This window comes from Schistocerca gregaria, chromosome 2 (assembly GCF_023897955.1).
Source record: "Schistocerca gregaria isolate iqSchGreg1 chromosome 2, iqSchGreg1.2, whole genome shotgun sequence".
Lineage (NCBI taxonomy): Eukaryota > Metazoa > Arthropoda > Insecta > Orthoptera > Acrididae > Schistocerca > Schistocerca gregaria.
The window spans coordinates 628,450,731-628,472,459 of NC_064921.1; the positions used below are offsets into that span (position 1 = coordinate 628,450,731).

Here is a 21,729-nt window from a genome sequence, read left to right on the forward strand (position 1 = left end):
TCACAGAAAGTCTTGTCTAGCCTACCATTAGCAAAACTGCAATTTTCCCAGGTGATTGTTGGATGATTAAAGTCCTCTCTGATGATTATAGCATGATTTGGGAACTTATGTACAGTAAACTGAGTTTTCTATTAAGTTTTCAGTTCCATTTGGAGGTGGCTCTTGTGGTTGATAGAAGGATCCAGTTATAATTTTATGTCCATCTTTGATACTGAATCTTGCCCATACAATCTCACATGCAGTTTCAGTTTCTACATCAGTGGATTTGAGTTTCTTGTGTACTATGACAAATACATCATCTCCATTTCCCATTAACCTATCCTGTTGGTAAATGCTTAAATTTTCCAAAAAAATCTCACAGCTATCTCTGATATGTAGCTCACATCTGACCCATTGAGGAAGTCACACCCTAGCTTGTTACAGAACCTTAATAGTCTGTAGTTTAACTTTTTATGACAAAATGAAAAATGATCAAGTAGAAAGGGAAACAGCTAGGTAATGTTAAAGTAATCAATAGGTACAATACAAATATTGTAATGAAGATGTTGCAAAAGAGTACTGGGATTTAAAGTGAGATTGGTAGTTAAAAGCCAGAAGTAAAAGAAATGAACCAGAAAACCAGCAGTGAAGTAAATCCACAACTGGATAAAAAATGGTAGTGAAAGAAATAAAAGAACTGGACCAATCTAGCAATGACATTAGTAACTTAAAATTGGCCTTGAGCAATGGTATTAATGATTTGAAACTGGAGCTCAATAAGAAATATGTGCACTGCAACAACAATACAGATTCCCTGAAAGTGAACTGTATTATAAAATGGAAGAGATTAATTGTGATCTAAAGAGTAATACTGACTCTATGAAATTTTGCTTGGATAGTAAATTAGAAAATACAAAAGAAAATGCAGAGTTGAAACAGGTAACTTCATAGTGGGAAGGAAATTTAAAACAGCTGTAATGAGCAGCTGGAAGTTGTTACCAATTCTTGTCAGGCTAAGTTAACAGAGGTAGTGCAAATCTTTTTTGACAATGATGAGAATGAATTAGTTTCCCAAACTCACCAAATAGATAGTGATTATGTAAAGAATGTGGAAGTTGGTGAGGAAAATGCAAGTGTTGATGAAATTAATGCCACTATGACAGAATGTCAGGTTGAAGAATGTAAAACTTTTGTAATGGACAGTGAGGTAAATGAATTCCAGCCTAATGAACAAAAGGTAAATAAAGTTGAGATGAACTGTATGCATATTGGAAATATACAGGTTGGAAATGTAAATGTTAGTATTATTAAATTCCTAGATGTAATTGTATTCAAAATATTTGAAGTTGCCAAGTAAATAGCAGGCAGAAACTAGCTTTCAAAGCATATGCATTATGTAATGGAATGATGTTTGTGTATTTAGAAATGTTAGAAGAAATTGATGGCAGCTTTATTGTACTTGCAACTGGTTTAGATAGTAAAAGGAGGATTTCACCCAAAGCATGGAGAGTAGGCTGGGAAGCAGAGAGTCAGATGAATTTTGAGGCTCCCCCCATGAACCATGGACCTTGCCATTGGTGGGGAGGCTTTTCAGTAGTTACAGGGGCATCAGTCTGGATGATTGACTGATCTGGCCTTGTAACACCGACCAAAACGGCCTTGCTGTGCTGGTACTGTGAATGGCTGAAAGCAAGAGGAAACTACAGCCGTAATTTTTCACAAGGGCATACAGCTTTTCTGTATGGTTAAATGATGATGGCATCCTCTTGGATAAAATATTCCGGAGGTAAAATAGTCCCCCATTCGGATCTCTGGGTGGGGACTACTCAGGAGGATGTTGTTATCAGCAGAAAGAAAACTGGTATTCTACGGATCGGAGCATGGAATGTCAGATCCCTTAATCGGGCAGGTAGATTAGAAAATTTAAAAAGGGAAATGGATAGATTAAAGTTAGATATAGTGGGAATTAGTGAAGTTCAGCGGCAGCAGGAACGAAGCCCACGCCTAGCACAGTGGTACAAGTTTATATGCCAACTAGCTCGACAGATGATGAAGAGATTGACGAAATGTATGATGAGATAAAAGAAATTATTCAGATAGTGAAGGGAGACAAAAATTTAATAGCCAAGGGTGACTGGAATTTGGAAGTAGGAAAAGGAGCAGAAGGAAATGTAGTAGGTGAATACGGAATGGGGTTAAGAAAAGAAAGAGGAAGCCACCTGGTAGAATTCTGCACAGTCCATATCTTAATCAACTTAACCATAGTTAACACTTGGTTCAAGAATCATAAAAGGAGGCTGTATACATGGAAGAAGTCTGGAGAGACTGGAAGATCTCAGATTATATAATGGTAAGACAGAGATTCAGGAACCAGACTTTAAATTATAAGACATTTCCAGGAGCAGATGTGGACTCTGACCACAATCTATTGGTTATGAACTGTAGATTAAAACTGAAGAAACTGCAAAAAGGTGGGAATTTGAGGAGATGGGATCTGGATAAACTGACAGAACCAGAGGTTGTAGAGAGCTTCAGGGAGAGCATTAAGGAACGATTGACAAGAATGGGGGAAAGAAATACAGTAGAAGAAGGATGGGTAGCTTTGAGATCTGAAATAATAAAGAAAGCAGAGGATCAAGTAGGTATAAAGATGAGGGCTAATAGAATTCCTTGGGTAACAGAAGAGATATTGAATTTAATTGATGAAAGGAGAAAATATAAAAATGCAGTAAATGAAGCAGGCAAAAAGGAATACAAATGTCTCAAAAATGAGATCGACAGGAAGTGCAAAATGGCTAAGCAGGGATGGCTAGATGACAAATTTAAGGATGTAGAGGCACACATCACTAGGGTTAAGATAGATACTGCCTACAGCAAAATTAAAGAGACATTTGGAGAAAAGAGAACCATTTGTATGAATATCAAGAGCTCAGATGGAAACTCAGTTCTAAGCAAAAAAGGAAAAGCAGAAAGGTGGAAGGAGTAAATAGAAGGTCTATACAAGGGCAATGTTCTTGAGGACAATGTTATAGAAATGGAAGAGAATGTAGATGAAGATGGAATAGGAGATATGATACTGCGCGAAGAGTTTGACAGAGCACTGAAAGACCTAAATCGAAACAAGGCCCCAGGAGTAGACAACTTTCCAGTAGAACTACTGACAGCCTTGGGAGAGCCAGGCCTAACACAACTCTACCATCTGCTGAGCAAGATGTATGAGACAAGCGAAATACCCTCAGACTTCAAGAAGAATATAATAATTCCAATGGCAATGAAAGCAGGTGTTGGCAAATTTGAAAATTATCAAACTATCAGTTTATTAAGCCATGGCTGAGAATACTAACACAAATTCATTACATACGAATGGAAAAACTTGTAGAAGCTGACCTTGGGGAAGATCAGTTTGGATTCCGTAGAAATGTTAGAACACTTGAGGCAATACTGACCCTACGACTTATCTTAGAAGATATATTAAGGAAAGGCAAACCTATGTTTCTTGTTTTTGTAGACTTATCGAAAGCTTTTGACAATGTTGACTGGAATACACGCTTTCAAATTCTGAAGGTGGCAGGGGTAAAATATAGGGAGCAAAACGCTATTTACAATTTGTACAGAAACCAGATGGCAGTTATAAGAGTCGAGGGACATGAAAGGGAAGCAGTGGTTGGGAAGGAAGTGAGACAGGGTTGTAGCCTCTCACCGATGTTATTCAATCTGTATATTGAGCAAGCAGTGAAGGAAACAAAAGAAAAATTCGGAGTAGGTATTAAAATTCATGGAGAAGAAATAAAAACTTTGAGGTTCGCCGATGACATTGTAATTCTGTCAGAGACAGCAAAGGACTTGGAAGAGCAGTTGAACGGAATGGAAAGTGTCGTGAAAGGAGGATATAAGATGAACATCAATAAAAGCAAAACGAGGGTAATGGAATGTAGTCGAATTAAGTCGGGTGATGCTGAGGGAAAAGATTAGGAAATGAGACACTTAAAGTAGTAAAGGAGTTTTGCTATTTGGGGAGCAAAATAACTGATGATGGTCGAAGTAGAGAGGATGTAAAATGTAGACTGGCAATGGCAAGGAAAGCATTTCTGAAGAAGAGAATTTTTTAACATCGAGTTTAGATTTAAGTGTCAGGAAGTCATTTCTGAAAGTATTTGTATGGAGTGTAGCCATGTATGGAACTGAAACATGGACGATAAATAGTTTGGACAAGAAGAGAATAGAAGCTTTCGAAATGTGGTGCTACAGAAGAATGCTGAAGATTAGATGGGTAGATCACTTAACTAACGAGGAAGTATTGAATAGGATTGGGGAGAAGAGAAGTTTGTGGCACAACTTGACCAGAAGAAGGGATCGGTTGGTAGGACATGTTCTGAGGCATCAAGGGATCACCAATTTAGTATTGGAGGGCAGCATGGAAGGTAAAAATCGTGGAGGGAGACCAAGAGATGAATACACTAAGCAGACTGAGAAGGATGTAGGTTGCAGTAGGTACTGGGAGATGAAGAAGCTTGCACAGGATAGAGTAGCATGGAGAGCTGTATCAAACCAGTCTCAGAACTGAAGACCACAACAACAACATATAAGGAGGATATAAGATGAACATCAACAAAAGCAAAATGAGGATATTGGCTATAGTCAAATTAAATCAGGTGATGCAGTGGGAATTAGATTAGGAAATGAGACACTTAAAGTGGTAAAAGAGGTTTGCTATTTGGGGAGCAAAATAACTGATGATGGTCAAAGTAGAGAGGATATAAAATGTAGACTGCCAATGGCAAGGAGAGCATTTCTGAAGAAGAGAAATTTGTTAACATCGAGTATAGATTTAAGTATCAGGAAGTTGTTTCTGAAAGTATTTGTATGGAGTGTAGCCATGTATGGAAGTGAAATGTGGATGATAAATAGTTTAGACAAGAAGAGAATAGAAGCTTTCAGAATGTAATGGTACAGAAGAATGCTGAAGATTAGATGGGAAGATCACATAACTAATGAGGAGGTATTGAGTAGAATTGGACAGAAGAGAAATTTGTGGTGCATCTTGACTAGAAGAGAGGATCAGTTGGTAGGGCATATTATGAGGCATCAAGGGATCACAAATTTAGTATTGGAAGGCAGTGTGGAGGGTAAAAATCATAGAGTTAGACCAAGAGATGAATACACTAAACAGATTGAAAATGATGTAGGTTGCAGTAAGTACTGGGATATGGAGAAGCTTGCACAGGATAGAGTAGCATGGAGAGCTGCATCAAACCAGTCTCTGGACTGAAGACCACAACAACAACAACAACAACAACAACAACAACAACAACAAGTGAGCAGGGGGTCCACTATCTGGTGATCACTACTTTCCCAGCTGGGTGATTCCATTCTTCATTTTTTTGGTTCATTTTCTTCTTCTGCTATCTTATCTGTAGATTTTAAGCAAAGTAAATTCTACTATTAGAATCAAGATCAATATAAAAAGTAAATGACCTTTTTGTTTTTCAGTGAATACTAGCAATGCCTTTTAAGAAGTCAGAAGCTAATGGTATGTCAGTTAAATTAATGAGAAATATGTTTAATTTTGTATTTGTAGATCAAATAATTATGGAGTTACCCATAAAAAATTAATCTCTTTGAGATGAAAATAAAAATCTGTGGTACCGGTAAACCACAAGATTAAAGAATGTGACATATCCAAGAAACTGTAATTGGAAAAGTAAAAAGAAATATGCAATAGCTACTATAGATTTGTGCAGCATCAGTAAAAACAAGTTTTAAATAATTAGTTCAGTGCCAGTTGCATAAGTATTCAGAGATACTGTCAAAGTCAATTAAAGTGAAATAAGTGTATGTGAAATCTGAGTAAAATGTGTCACAGTGTATCCTTTCAGGACAGAGAGAAAAAATATTTCTTAGAGGGGAAATAATGCTTTGACTGACTTGTATATTACCTTTTGAGTAAAGAGGAGTTACAGTTTGTCAGAAATTGCTGTTCTAATTTGTTACTGTAGAGTGTTAGGCTTTATCGTTATTTTTGTAATTATTATTGATGGTAAAGTTTTAATAATGATGCAGTGAAGAAGCATTTAATGGATAATGAAGTAATAATGAAGTTAATTATGAAGAAAATGAGAGATATTTTCTGTAATGTTGAGTTGGTTAGGGCATCTGGTAGGGACACTCTCTTGTAGTATCCAGTTTCTGGTAAATGCACTTCAACAGTTAGCAAATATCAAATAAAGAAGTAAAGAAATAAATATTATTTGTAAATGTCTGGAAGCTATGGTGTTAGGGAATATTATTTGCTGTGAAGGAACATGTGTGTGATTTGAGGCAATATTTCAAGAATTAATGTAAAAGTTATAGTATTCAAGTTAAAACTGCATGATGTTTTCTGAAATATAATGGTCATATTCAATAGTCCCAAGAAAGTTCTGTGAAACTGTAAAATGGATTAATAATTATTTATAGGTATATACAGATTCAAAAAGTACATACTGCTTTCATATTTTGTGTATATATTTGTATATGATATATGATTTTTTTTTTTTTTAGTGGGAGGGTGGGGTGGTAATCCGGCAAGGTGGGAATTCTGGTGGCACTGTTAGTTTTTAATTTTATTTTATTTTTTATTTTTATAATAATACATATACAATAGTTACAAAAAATACACCATTTCTTATTCAGACAGAAATTATTGTTCACAAGAATATAGTTAGTTCACCTGGAAATATTCTCTCTAAAGACTGTACTGTAGTGCAGTGCCTGTGTTGTACTATATAGTCTGAATATTCTACGCCAATGCAGAACCATAATTGCAACCATTTCTCTCTAAAGAAATATTAATGCTTTTTTATACAGGCAAGTCATGTGAATATGAAATTTGTGATGAGTTACAAATTGTTTGTTAATAGATGGGTGTAGCTCATTTGAAATCCCTAATTCTTTTCAACAAACATTTTACTTTTTCCAAAAACTTCATAATTCAAAAGTATTCCAATCTTAATTAATTATTTCCAAAATTCAGTATCATAGTTTTGTAGCTCTGATTTTTCTGTTTCCAACAATGCTTACTTTCATTTAAATAACTTGGTATTTAGTTAATTATAGCAATTAGAAAATTTCACTTTCTCAAAACATTTTTGTGGACTCTGGGAATCACCTTTTACAATGAACTGCTCTCTCATAACATAGTACCAATATTTTCACAATTTTCTAATTATTCCACTATTAGTTACAAAACTCACTTAACAGCCCATTATAACTTTGTCTTCCGAGAGAAAAAACTGAGTGGCTGCCATGATCCATTGATCTTCTGCTGTACCATTGCCTATAAAGCAATCTGACTACCATCGGCAGCCACTGTTATAGGTGCCAAAGGTACAGCATGAGCTAGAAGCACTGCTTCTCACAAGGATGATTTAACTTTGTGAAATGCAACTAATATCTCCGTAGCCCATACAATAGCTCACTGTCTCTATGAATTGCTACTTGATAGCATTGTTTTGAGCAATGCGTGTAACTCAGCTGCCTGTGGCAGATGACATCTGTAAAAATTTATCATTTCAAGTACCAGCTTAACTGTTCATATGTTTCCAGAAGCAGTACTGCTTGCAATGAGTCTACTTTCAGCTTGCAAGGGCTCAGTTACTTCTGGGATTATTCAACATCCTAAAAAATCCACTGCCTCTTTATGAAGGACACATTTGTATTTGTTTGTCAGCAATCCATATTCATAATTTCTTCAAAAAATTATTTGTAAGTGGCTATCATGCTCAGAACAGAGAACCAGAAAAAATTAACAAATTGTCCAGATATGCAAAACAGAAATTCAACCCTTGTAGGATATCACTGATGAACCATTGTAGACGGGTTATTGAGTCCAAATTGCATTTGCACATATTCAGACAGGCCAAAACATATGACAACTGCAGTCTTTTTCACATCTTCTGCTGCTGTCAGAATCGGATTATGTGCGTATTGAAAATCAATAGCACTGAACACCTTGAAGTTTGCCACTGTGCCTTTAAAATCACGCAAATGGATAATTTGATAGTGATAATGGTATGGTACATGCATTCAGGGCATGATAATCTCCACAAGAATGCCATGACACATTTTTCTTCCTTACTAGATGGAGGGGTGATGCCCAAGGTCTGTCAGAACATCTGATAACCCCCATTGTAATTAACTCCTTACATTCCATCATTGTGGCTGAATATATATCAGGGGGGTAGCTCATGTGTCTTGTAAGCTACCAGAGGTCCTGACATTGTAGGTATATCATGGAAAGTATTGTGCCATACCCAAATTGTGTTGTCATAGTCATTGATACTGCAAATTTAATGGCATCCTCAAATGTACATGTATCACTTTACCATCTGCAATGAAGCATCTCATTTAGATAGAATATATGATAATAGTACAGGAAATGAGCTTGAAGAATGGGTTCAATGACGTCAGCAAATCAGGAAAGTCCATCTTAATTTTCATGAAAGCCAAAACTTACAGGTGCCTCTTCATTGTCATATGTAGGAATCTTCAATTCATTTGCTGCCATTAGCCATGATTGTATGAAAAAATGATTAATTGTCACTTCTGGAAACAGGCTGACATCTGATCCTGTATCAACTAAATATATGAGTTTGTTGTACCAGTCTCTGATGTAAAATCAGAGTGATGTGGAGAGTCTGTGAATTCAAAAGTCCTTGCTAGCCCACCTCGAAACAGATACACCAGCAGTGCTAGGTGTCAAGTGATAATGGCTTAATGGAGCACTACTGTTACATGTCATATTATCTAGGCACTGTCCACTGGAGGGAACAACTGTGCCTGAGTCCGTTCTCTATTACCCGTTTGGTTAAGCATAAGCATGCCAGCTGCCCAAAGTGTGTGTGGTACCAGCACAGTTTCCCCTGTTGGCTATCTTAACTTGAGTTCTGTATCAACTTTCAGGTTGTGTGCCAAAGGAAGTGCTTGAAACTGTGTAGATCTACTGCTGGAGAGCATTGAAGATGCATTGTAGTATATTCACCTGTTCTGTGTGTGTGTTTGTGTGTTTTGTTCATTGTGCCTGTCTGCGGGCACTTTCCCGCTTGGTAAGTCTTGGAATCTTCGTTTTTATATATATATATATGTGCGGATGGATATGTGTGTGTGTGCGAATGTATACCTGTCCTTTCCCCCTAAGGTAAGTCTTTCTGCTCCTGGGATTGGAATGACTCCTATATATGCAAAGTTCATGTGACTTACCAAACAAAAACGCTGGCAGGTCGATAGATACACAAACATACACACAAAATTCAAGCTTTTGCAACCACCGGTTGCTTCTTCAGGAAAGAGGGAAGGAGAGGGAAAGACGAAAGGATGTGGGTTTTAAGGGGAGCGGAAAGACTTACCTTAAGGGGAAAAAAGGACAGGTATACACTCGCACACACACACATATCCATCCGCACATACACAGACACAAGTAGACATTTGTAAATGCAAAGACTTTGCGCAGAGATGTCAGTCAAGGTGGAAGTACAGAGGCAAAGATGTTGTTGAAAGACAGGTGAGGTATGAGCGGCAGCAATTTGAAATTAGTGGAGGTTGAGGCCTGGCGGATAACGCAACTACCCTCCCGACCTGGTACAGAAGCAAATAACCAGAGCCACTTCCTCATCCCCTCAAACCCAGAACCTCTCACAGAAGAACCCCAAAAGTGCCCCACTTGTGACAGGATACTTTCTGGGACTGGATCAGACTCTGAATGCGCCTCTCCAGCAGGGATACGACTTTCTCAAATCCTACCCTGAAATGAGATCCATTCTTCATGAAATCCTCCCCACTCCACCAAGAGTGTCTTTCCGCTGTCCACCTAACCTTCATAACCTCTTAGTTCATCCCTATGAAATCCTCAAACCACCTTCGCTACTCTCTGGCTCCTACCCTTGTAATCGCCCCCGGTGTAAAACCTGTCCCATGCACCCTCCCACCACCACCTACTCCAGTCCTGTAACCTGGAAGGTGTACATGATGAAAGGCAGAGCCATGTGTGAAAGCACCCACATGATTTACCAACTGACCTGCCTATACTGTGAAGCTTTCTATGTTGGAATGACCAGCAACAAACTGTCCATTCGCATGAATGGACACAGGCAGACAGTGTTTGTTGGTAATGAGGATCACCCTGTGGCTAAACAAACCTTGGTACACGGCCAGCACATCTTGGCATAGTGTTACACCGTCTGGGTTATCTGGATACTTTCCACTAATACCAACTTGTCAGAACTCTGGAGATGGGAACTTGCCCTTCAGTATATCCTTTCTTCTCGTTATCCATCAGGCCTCAACCTCCGCTAATTTCAAGTTGCCTCCGCTCACAACTCACCTGTCTTTCAACAACATCTTTGCCTCTGTACTTCCGCCTCGACTGACATCTCTGCCCAAACTCTTTGTGTTTAGAAATGTCTGCTTAAATAAAAAATATCCCTAAAACTAAAGACAATATGAGGTATGCTCAAAAAATTCTGTAACATTTGTAATTTTGCGCCAATGGTGGATTGGATCAAAATGTGGTTGGCATCCCTACATGTTCCTGTGTTTAATGTGTACCTGCTGGAAGTTTCACTACTGTATGTAGTTACTGTTCAGTGCTGTGTTGCATAGAATGTTATGTCGCACAGTTTATGGATTTCGAGATGGCAGAATTAGAGGAACGGCAAATTTTGCATGAAACTCAAGAAAAATTTACAGACACACACCAAATGATGCAGGAAGTCTACATGATGAGTGCTTAAGCCATACTTAGTGTTACAAATGGTTCACATGGTTTAAAAATGGCCAGACGGAAGTTAAATTCTGGATGTCCTTCAACATCTACCAATGACGCTCATGTCAGGAATGTCAACAAAATTGTGTGTGTTAAACAAAGACTGATTGTCCAAGAGATGCACAAGAATGTAGCATTTCAGTTGGATCATGTCATGAAATCCTGACCCAGCATCTATGATTGCATTGTGTTGCTGCCAAGTTCATCCCACAGCTCATGAGTTGAGACCAGAAAGACCATTGCGTCACAGTCTGTGAAGAGCTTTTGGATTGTGTGCAAATGAGGATGAGATGTTCCTTAAGAGAATCATAACTGGTGATGAGACATGGGCCTACCATTATGATGTTGAGACCAAGGTTCAATCTTCACGAGGGGCTGGGAAATGTTCTCCAAAACCAAAAAGGCTTATCAGGTCAGGTCAAATGTGAAAGCCATGCTGATAGTTTTCTTTGACTTTGAATGATTAATTCATTAGGAATTCACACCACAGGGACAGATTGTCAATTGATGGTGTTATTGGGATGTGTTGTGATGTCTCAAAGAAAATGTGGGAAGATATGGCCTGAAAGTAGTAAGCCGATGAGACGATTCATGGCTCTTGCATCACGATAATGCACCCACACAGTCATCACTATTTGTTCATGACTATTGCCCCTGCAGACTTTTTTTATTTCAAAAGTTAAAAACACCATTAAAAGGAGGGAGATTTGCAATGATAGACAAGATAAAAGCAAATTTGCAGACAACTCTTTGTGTGATCCAGCAAGTGGTGTACAAAGACTGCTTCCAGAAATGGAAACATTGTTGGTAGTGATGTATTAATTGTGGAGGAGAGTATTTCAGAGGAGACAATGCACAATGAGTAAAAGATTTGCACAGAACAATTTTGTGGACAAAGTTCCAGAATTTTTTGAACAGTCCTCATATATTCAATGTGAATGCTTCAAGTCATGACGATAAAGCCGTCAGACTATCAGGGCTGTACATGTAACATACTTTACCTGCAAAAATGTGCCATTGGCATTTCTGCCTCCACCGAATCTGGTTGAAAAGTCATTGTCCAAAGTAAGCTATTTTAAATGACGTTGTCCAAGCCAGGTTTACAATGCAAAACACATTAACTGTACTCTGATATTAAATAATCCTTGTTTATCGCCATGTCAAGTGTCATTTAGTATTATTCATGCACAGATAATGAATAAGCCACATGCTACACTCAACTGGTATCCAAAAATAATGATTATTGTTCAAGTGCAGTAACATAAACACAAATGCACTGATTTATAATAATTAATCTGTGGCAAGGAAATCATTAACACATTCATCAATTACACTGTCCTTTGAAGTAGACAGTCACATCAAAGTAAAAATGATGTGCACAGTAACCATAATTCAGAAATAACACAGTTCACAGTTTAATACTATTCTCACAGTTTTCAGAAGGCATTATTAGAAAAGTAATACATTTCATGAAGTTAATTACAAGTTCATAGGAAATAGTCACTGAATAGACTCTCAGACATGGATTTCAGATAGAACTTGGCATACTGTACAAGTTGCATTTTGTGTTAACTCATCTGTGGTACATTGTTTGATACTTATGGGCACAGATCTTGTTGAAATTATACATTATACATTTCTGCAGACTGATGCAACTGGCTTCTGACAGCCATTCTCTTATAAGATTACAATGATTAGAACTGAAACCATCTATTGTTGCTTGCTGTGTTTTTACAAGCAACATCTAAAGACTTCTACAACTGAAAGGTGGAATAAGATTTCTTCTGCACCTACATCTACATCTACATGGACACTCTGCAAATCATATTCATGTGCCTGGCACGGGGTTCATGGAACCACCTTCACAGTTCTCTATTATCCCAATTTCATATAGCAAGCGAAAAGAATGAACACCTATATCTTTCCATACGAGCTCTGATTTCCCTTATTTTATTGTGGCGCTCATTCCTCCCAATGTAGGTCAGTGCCAACAAAATATTTTCGCATTCAAAGGAGAAAGTTGATGATTGGAATTTCGTGAGAAGATACTGTCGCAACAAAAAATGCCTTTCTTTTAATGATTTCCAGTCCAAACCCTGTATAATTTCTGTGACACTCTCTCCCATATTTCGCGATTGACTCAGGACTGAGGACCTTTAGATAAAACAACAATTACTATTGAGTTTCACCATCTAGTTTGTCTCAATATGGGCTTCTATTTCATTAATAATATTTTAACTGTGACTGTATCTGTGAATACTAATTACTCTGAAACCAAATGAATGCAAGTACTGCTAACTTGTTCTCATCATTAGCTGTTTAGATACTTCCTTTATTTGTATATAATTTTGATTTACTTTGTCTGAAAGTTAGAAAATGGGCAAATGTTTATAAAGGAGCACTGATAACCAAGTTTTATGTTTCTGGCACTTTGCAATTAGCACAGTTCATAGGTAAACTAATTGCACCAACAATTCTGATTAACTAAATGAATGTACTGGATAATAAAGTCAAGTTGGCTAAGCCGCAAGTTAATATTCATGATTTTTGGCACTGTGCACATGTCTTGTAAGTGATAATATCAAAGACATCTGAAAAAGAGAGAGAGAGAGAGAGAGAGAGAGAGAGAGAGAGAGAGAGAGAGAGAATTGGAGCAAGATAAACACAACAGCAGGAAAGAATCCATCTGCTTTGTTATAATATAGACCAAAAACTTTTCTGGGATACCCAAACAATAAAATTGTGTGGGAGACTATAGTTGAGTTGGCATAAGCTGATCTATGACAGTCGTTGTGGGATGGATGTGGCAGCTTTACAAGGCTACCTCAACCAATAATGGAAGACAATTTTATAAACATCTCTATGACAACACCTCAGTGTTGTGATAGCTCCGTAGACAGCTAATGTTTCCAACTACAGCCATTAGTGCTTCACAGCTGAAAGCTCACAACAGTGCTATGCTGTCAGAGCTCTACTTATGTCATCTTGACTATAGCCCATTCCATCTAGCTACATCTAATTACAATCTAAGGAGTTAGAATTAATGTCACTTCTGTCCCAAAGTTGTTTCTTAAAAATAAACCAGTCTTCATTATTTTTGATTGTATAAGAAGTAAACCTCATTTTCTTGGGGACAGGGGTTGGGGGGGGGGGGGGAGAAGGGGAGGATCTTCAGCCATCTGGTTTGATGCACCCATCTAGTATCACTAAAGTAATTCCCTGATGACTTAACATGTCTTATCATCCTGTATTGTCTTCTTGTTAATTTTTCCCAATGATTCTGTGAAAAACTTCATCATTTCACATTGTAGCAGAGCATATAATTTTCAGTGCAACATTTAAAATGATTCAATTCTGTCTTCTCCAGTTCCCCCAGAGTTCATGTTTCAATTTTATACAATGCTGTGGTCAAAATGTACATTCTCAAAATTTCTTCATCAAATTTAGACCAATGTTCAAATCTACAATACTTTTTTTGGGTAGAAATGTCCTCTTTGTCTATACAAGTTTACTTTTTACATCCTCACTGCTCTATATACTATATACCATTTTGCTTCCAAGATAGCAATATTCCTTCACTTTATCTAGTTTGTGGTCCTCAACTTTTATGTTAATTTTATCACTAATATCATTCTGCTACTCCTCATTGTTTTTTTTATTTGTCTGGTTTACTTTCAGTTCATATCCTGTACTCACTATTATTGATATTATTTCACTCTGAATTTTGGTCCCACTCCTGAACCTATCTTTTACTTCCATCATTACCACTTCAGTGTACTGGCTGAAAAATAAAGGGAAAATGAGGCATACAGTACCTATCTTACACCCTTTTTTAACTTGAGCATTTCGTCTTGTTCTTCCATTCTTATTACTCCTTCTTGGTTCTTACACATTTTGTATATTATCTGTCTTTTGCCATAGTTTACACCTAATTTCCTGATAATTTTTAACTTGTTGCACCATATTAGATTCCTGAGCACTTTTTATAGGTCTAAAAATGTTATGAAGATGTCCTGATTTTTCTTAAGACTTGCTTCCATTATTAAGCATGACATCACAACTATGTTTTTGGTGCCTTTACTTCCCTAAAGTCAAAATGATCATTGCCTAAGAGACCCTCAATTTTCCTTTGAATTCTTCTGTATATAATTCATGACAGAACTTGGATGCATGAACTGTTAAGTTGATTGTTGGGTAATTCTCACACTTGTCTGGCCTTGCTGTCTTTGGAACTGTGTAAACGATATTTTTCTGAGACTGATGGCATATTTGCGATCATAGAAACTACTCACAAACTTGTATAGTGATTTGGTTGTTATTTTCCCCAATGATTTTACAAATTCCAAACACATGTTATCAATATCTTCTTCTGTATTTTGTTGCAAGTCTTTTTAAGCTTTGTCAAACTCTGATTGCAATACTATATCCCCAATATCTTCCAAGTTGACTTTCATTTTTTTTCGTTTTCATCAAGCTTGCACACACTTCTTCCCTAATAGAGGCCTTCAGTGTATTCTTTCCATATATCTGTTCTCTCTTCTATACTTAACAGCAAAATTACTCCTGCACTCTTAATGTTAGCACTACTGCCTTTAATTTAACTGAAGGTTGTTAGCATTTTTCTGTGTGCTGAATATGTCCTTCTGACAACCATTTCTTTTTCGATTTCTTCACATTTTCCCTTGTACCATTTCACCTTAGCTTCCCTGCATTTCCTATTTATTTTATACCACAATAGACTTTCAGAATGATTGTTTTTGCTCTGCAGCAGAACATATGCTGACATGAAACTTCCTGGCAGATTCAAACTGTGTGCAGGACTGAGACTCAAACTCTGGACCTCTGCTTTTCACAGGTGGGTGCTCTACTGACTGAGCTATCCCAGCACAACCTATGGCCTGTCTTCTCATCTTTACTTCTACCAGTACCTCATCTCTTACCTTTCACACTTCACAGAAGTTCTCCTGCAAAACTTGCAGTATCAATACTCCTAGAAGAAAGGATACTGCAGAAAAATTGCTCACCTACATCCTGGGAGGTGTTTCTAGAATGAATTTTTCGCTTTTTAGCAAAGTGCGTGCTGATATGAAACTTCCTGACAGGCTAAAACAGTGTGCCAGACCAGGACTCAAACTCACCATCTTTGCCTTTCGTGGGCAAGTGCTTAACCAACAGAGCTACCAAAGCACGACTCATGACCCATCCTCATAGCTTTACATCTGCTAGTATCTCATCTCTTACCTTCCATGCTTCACAGTTCTCTTGTTAAACTGGCAGGACTAGCATTCTTGGAAGAAAGGGTATTGTAGAAATATGGCTTGACCACAACATGTGGGATATTTCCAGAAATAATTTTTTGATCTGCAGTGGAGTGTGCACTGATAAGAAACTTCCTGGCAGATTCAAATAGTGTGCTGGACTGAAACTCGAACTTGGGACCTTTGCTTTCCACAGGAAAGTGTGCTATTGACTAAGATACCCAAGTATGACTCGTGACTCATCCTCACAATTTTACTTCCACCAATAGCTCATCTCTTAACTTCCACACTTCATAGAAGTTCCTCTGCAGAACTTGCAGGACTAACACACCTGGAAGAAAGGATACTGTAGAAAAGTGGCTTACCTCCAACCTGAGAAATGTTTCCAGAATGAATTTTTCACTATGCAGTGAAGTGTGCACGGAGATGAGACTTCTTGGAGGATTGGAGGATTAAGATGGTGTATCAGACTGTGACTCAAACTTGGGACCTTTGCTCTTTATGAGTAAGTGCTCTACCATATGAATTACCTAAGCATGACTCATGACCCAGCCTCACAACATTACCTCCACCAGTAGCTAATATCCAACCTTCCAAGTTTCGCATAAGTCCTCCTGCAATACTTATAGGACTGAAACTCCTGGAAGAAAGTATACTGTGGGGAATGGCTTAGCCACAGCCTGGGGGATGTTTTCATAATGAATTTTTCACTCTGCAGTGGAGTGTGCACTGATATGAAAGCTCAATCAGCAGATCATTTGCCTGCGAAATGCAAAGGTCCTATGTTTGAGTCTTGGTCCAGCACACAATTGTAATCTGCCAGGAAATTTCTCAATATACTTGTTTATTGAATTTTTGTTAAGTGACTTCCATTTTTAAATATTTTTAGAAATTCATTTCAAATAATGTTTACTTAGTTCTTTCTCAGTTGGCATAAATGGTTTTTTTCGATAGTTTACTTAAGCATTATGTAGAAAGATGCATACTGATATCAACATGAATGAGGTATATTATTTTTCCAGTTTAACAGAAAGATGCATACCAATATCAACATAAATAAATTATATAATTTTTTGTTTAATTTATGAATAATATCAGAAAGTGTTTACTACAGGTGCTGCCAGTATCAGAATACAGCTTTCATAGAGCTTTCCATAAAGAATGCTGTAAATATTTACCCAAGAGTATACATTGTGTTCCATAACACAAAAATAATTTCAAACTTTGAGTCATATTTTAAAACACTTACTGTTGTGCAAGTGCAATGAAAACCAGTTCAGAATGGATGTTGTAGTTTCCTTTTGTATACATGTTATGTATGTGTCACAGATCTTTTTCATCCAGGAAAGACTTGTTTCAGTTGATACAGCTCCCGTCACCTACAAAACACAAACATATTCATCATGGATTGATTATCAAACATACAGCAAATATTAGCCATTTTAACCAAAATTCAGTGAAACCTGGTGAGGACGGGTGAGAGGGCAGTCTTAATGTGGTATATTAAACAATTTTTTAAAAGTAAAAAATTTAATGCCCAGACCACAATTTTCCTATCACAATTAAAGTTCGATAACTAGTTTAGGTTGCTATCTGCAACCATCTTCAGATCTGTAACACATGTAAAAAACATAGCCTAAGAAAATTAAGTACAATTAAGAAGCAATATTATGAGAAGGAAACTTGCTATTCACCATATAGTGGAGATGCTGAGTCGCAGATAGGTGTGTGTATGTGTGTCTATTGTTGACAAGCTTTAAGTGTGAAAATTTTTCTGTTGTGCCTATCTGTGACTCAGAATCTCTGCTATATGGTAACTAGCAACTTTTCTTCTCATAATATTGGTACAATTAAGTAAAACACAAAAAAAACTGTACAACACTTGAGCAAAAATAATGAGGAGCCAATTCTAGATGCAAAAGTGAACATTTGACAAAGCTCATTTAACAGTGCAGAATAAACTTTGTTAATGCCTATGAGGTAACATACCAATCAGAGTACGAAAGGGTGTGAATAAGCACTGAAAAGCATCATTAGCTGTAGCCATGCAACAACATGTATTCATAAGTGCCAAAATAATAACAGTACATAGTTAAAAATGTCAATGTGATCAAGCCACATTGCAGACCTGACAAAAGAACTACAGACCAGAAAGCTAACTGGATTTTAAGATATAAAAATAATAATGGCATGAAGTTAAAATTATAAGGCAGGTAACTAGCAACATGCCATTTATAGGAAGCAGGTCCTATGTAATAGGCATTAATTCATGTATAAATCCACGAAGCTTGTGCCTAAGTTCAATTAATTTTGAAACCATAGAAGTATGAGGGAAATGAAGTTAAAAACTACAAGACAGGGAAGCTGCCTTATATAGCTAACTGGCAATGTGACCTATGTAGAAGATAGATCATATGTGAGAGTCAATAGATAAGATCAATAGATAAGAACATCAAAGAATAGAGTAGCACTAACAAACAGTAAATAACAGATTAGAAGACAGATTGTAAGGAGTGTCCAATGATAAAAACATCAAAGTACATCATAGCACTAAAAATATGAATAAGATATGGTAATTTTGCATGTTGACGGTCATACAGAGAATTATCCATCTGCATAAGTAGAAGTTGGATCAAGAGCTCATTACTTGCAATGGTATAACATGTTTATTGTAAGAACAGTATACACAATGGTTCCAAAAACTGCCAGCTTTGCTGTAGCTTAAACATACAAGTCATACATTCGTAGTAATTTTGTAATAAAACTACATGATCAACAGTCATAAAATAAGAGGAAAATATCTCACCCTGCCTTATACAACGTTTTTAACTACGTACTGTTTTGTTTTGGTTCTTATGAATGCATGTTGCTGCATGACTGCGGCTTATGATGTTTTCCAATGCTTATTCATTGCCTTTCATACACTCCTGGAAATGGAAAAAAGAACACATTGACACCGGTGTGTCAGACCCACCATACTTGCTCCGGACACTGCGAGAGGGCTGTACAAGCAATGATCACACGCACGGCACAGTGGACACACCAGGAACCGCGGTGTTGGCCGTCGAATGGCGCTAGCTGCGCAGCATTTGTGCACCGCCGCCGTCAGTGTCAGCCAGTTTGCCGTGGCATACGGAGCTCCATCGCAGTCTTTAACACTGGTAGCATGCCGCAACAGCATGGATGTGAACCGTATGTGCAGTTGACGGACTTTGAGCGAGGGCGTATAGTGGGCATGCGGGAGGCCGGGTGGACGTACCGCCGAATTGCTCAACACGTGGGGGCGTGAGGTCTCCACAGTACATCGATGTTGTCGCCAGTGGTCGGCGGAAGGTGCACGTGCCCGTCGACCTGGGACCGGACCGCAGCGATGCACGGATGCACGCCAAGACCGTAGGATCCTACGCAGTGCCGTAGGGGACCGCACTGCCACTTCCCAGCAAATTAGGGACACTTTTGCTCCTGGGGTATCGGCGAGGACCATTCGCAACCGTCTCCATGAAGCTTGGCTACGGTCCCGCACACCGTTATGCCGTCTTCCGCTCACGCCCCAACATCGTGCAGCCCGCCTCCAGTAGTGTCGTGACAGGCGTGAATGGAAGGATGAATGGAGACATGTCGTCTTCAGCGATGAGAGTCGCTTCTGCCTTGGTGCCAATGATGGTCGTATGCGTGTTTGGCGCCGTGCAGGTGAGCGCCACAATCAGGACTGCATACGACCGAGGCACACAGGGCCAACACCCGGCATCATGGTGTGGGGAGCGATCTCCTACACTGGCCATACACCTCTGGTGATCATCGAGGGGACACTGAATAGTGCACGGTACATCCAAACCGTCATCGAACCCATCATTCTACCATTCCTAGACCGGCAAGGGAACTTGCTGTTCCAACAGGACAGTGCACGTCCGCATGTATCCCGTGCCACCGAACGTGCTCTAGAAAGTGTAAGTCAACTACCCTGGCCAGCAAGATCTCCGGATCTGTCCCCCATTGAGCATGTTTGAGACTGGATGAAGCGTCGTCTCATGCGGTCTGCATGTCCAGCACGAACACCGCTCCAACTGAGGCGCCAGGTGGAAATGGCATGGCAAGCCGTTCCACAGGACTACATCCAGCATCTCTACGATCGTCTCCATGGGAGAATAGCAGCCTGCATTGCTGCGAAAGGTGGATATACACTGTACTAGTGCCGACATTGTGCATGCTCTGTTGCCTGTGTCTATGTGCCTGTGGTTCTGTCAGTGTGATCATGTAATGTATCTGACCCCAGGAATGTGTCAATAAAGTTTCCCCTTCCTGGGACAATGAATTCACGGTGTTCTTATTTCAATTTCCAGGAGTGTATTTTGAACAGTGTGTTACCTGATAAACTTTAACATAGTTTATACTACACTGTTAAATGGCTTTGTCAAATGTTCACTTTTACTTCTAGAATTGGCTCTCCATTATTTTTGCTCAGGTGTTGCACAGTGTTTTTGTATTTCTTCGGTTATATTTTTTACATGTGTTAAAGATCTGAAGATGGTTGTAGATAGCAAGTGAAACTAGTTATTGAACTTTAATTGTGATAGAAAATTATAGTCTACATATTGAAAATTTTTGCTTAAAAATTATTTAATCGCCTTTTATTTAAAATACTGATTTGTCAAATATGTTTGTCAATGCTGGAACACTATAAATTCTCAACTACTTTTGAGAATACCAAAAGAATTATCCACAGTTGAGGGTATTTCTCTTTTTGGTAAGAGGTTTTTAGAATGGCTGCTTTCACTCTCTCACCCAATATACATTAACACAAAGGTGAATTAACATTTGGCTCAGTATCCTGCTTACTTTATTAATGGACATTTCCACTAGCTAACTTGAGATATTAAACAATGGAAAATGCAGGATCGAATAATGACAATATTATATATTATTATATGTAGCCATATAGCAGAGATGTTGAGTCACAGACAGGCACAACGAAAAGCCTGTCAAAAGAAGCTTTTGGCAAACAGGCCTTGATGAGAACAGACAACATAGACACACACATCAATGCAAAAGCATCTGACACACACATGACTACAGTCTTTAGCTGGCAAGGCCAAACTGTGAGCAGCAGAGCATGATGAGGCAACCAAATGCGGTAGTGGGGATAAAGTGGAGGCTGGGGTGGGTAGGGGTAGAGATAGTAGGGTAGGGGTGGGTACAGCAAAATTCTGCTTGTGGGATCACACAGGGATGAGGTGAGGAGAGGGTAAGGCATCTAGGTGCAGTTGGATGGTTAGACAGAGGGCAGCATGATGGAGGGAGGGGGAGGGGGGCCACAGAAAAGAAGAAAAGTAAAAAGACTGTGAGTAGATTAAAACTGTGTGCTGGACCAAGACTCGAACTCAGGACCTTTGCCTTTCACGGGCAAGTGCTCTACCATCTGAGCTACCCAAGCATGATTCACGACCCGTCCCCCACAGCTTCAATTCTGCCATTACCTCATCTCCTACCTTCCAACATCCTGGAAGAAAGGATATTCTGGAGATATGGCTTAGCCACAGCCTGAGGGATGTTTCCAGAATGAGATTTTCACTCTGCAGTGGAGTGTGCACTGATATGAAACTGGCAGAACAGTTTTAATTTACCAGGAAGTTTCATACCAGCGCACACTCTGCTGCAGAGTGAAAATTTCATCCTGGAAACATCCCCCAGGCTGTG

At 38.5% G+C, this 21,729-nt stretch overlaps 1 protein-coding gene across 2 annotated transcripts in view; it reads right to left on the bottom strand.

Annotated features, from left to right (window-relative positions):
• The window catches only part of LOC126334641 (ATP-binding cassette sub-family C member 12-like), a 498,524-nt gene that overhangs the window by 125,913 nt on the left and 350,882 nt on the right, over positions 1 to 21,729 (bottom strand). For both annotated transcript variants that reach the window (XM_049997082.1, XM_049997083.1), the window contains exon 21: positions 17,285 to 17,414. In XM_049997082.1, the coding sequence (XP_049853039.1) occupies positions 17,285 to 17,414 (130 nt within the window). The remainder of the gene's footprint in view (positions 1 to 17,284; positions 17,415 to 21,729) is intronic.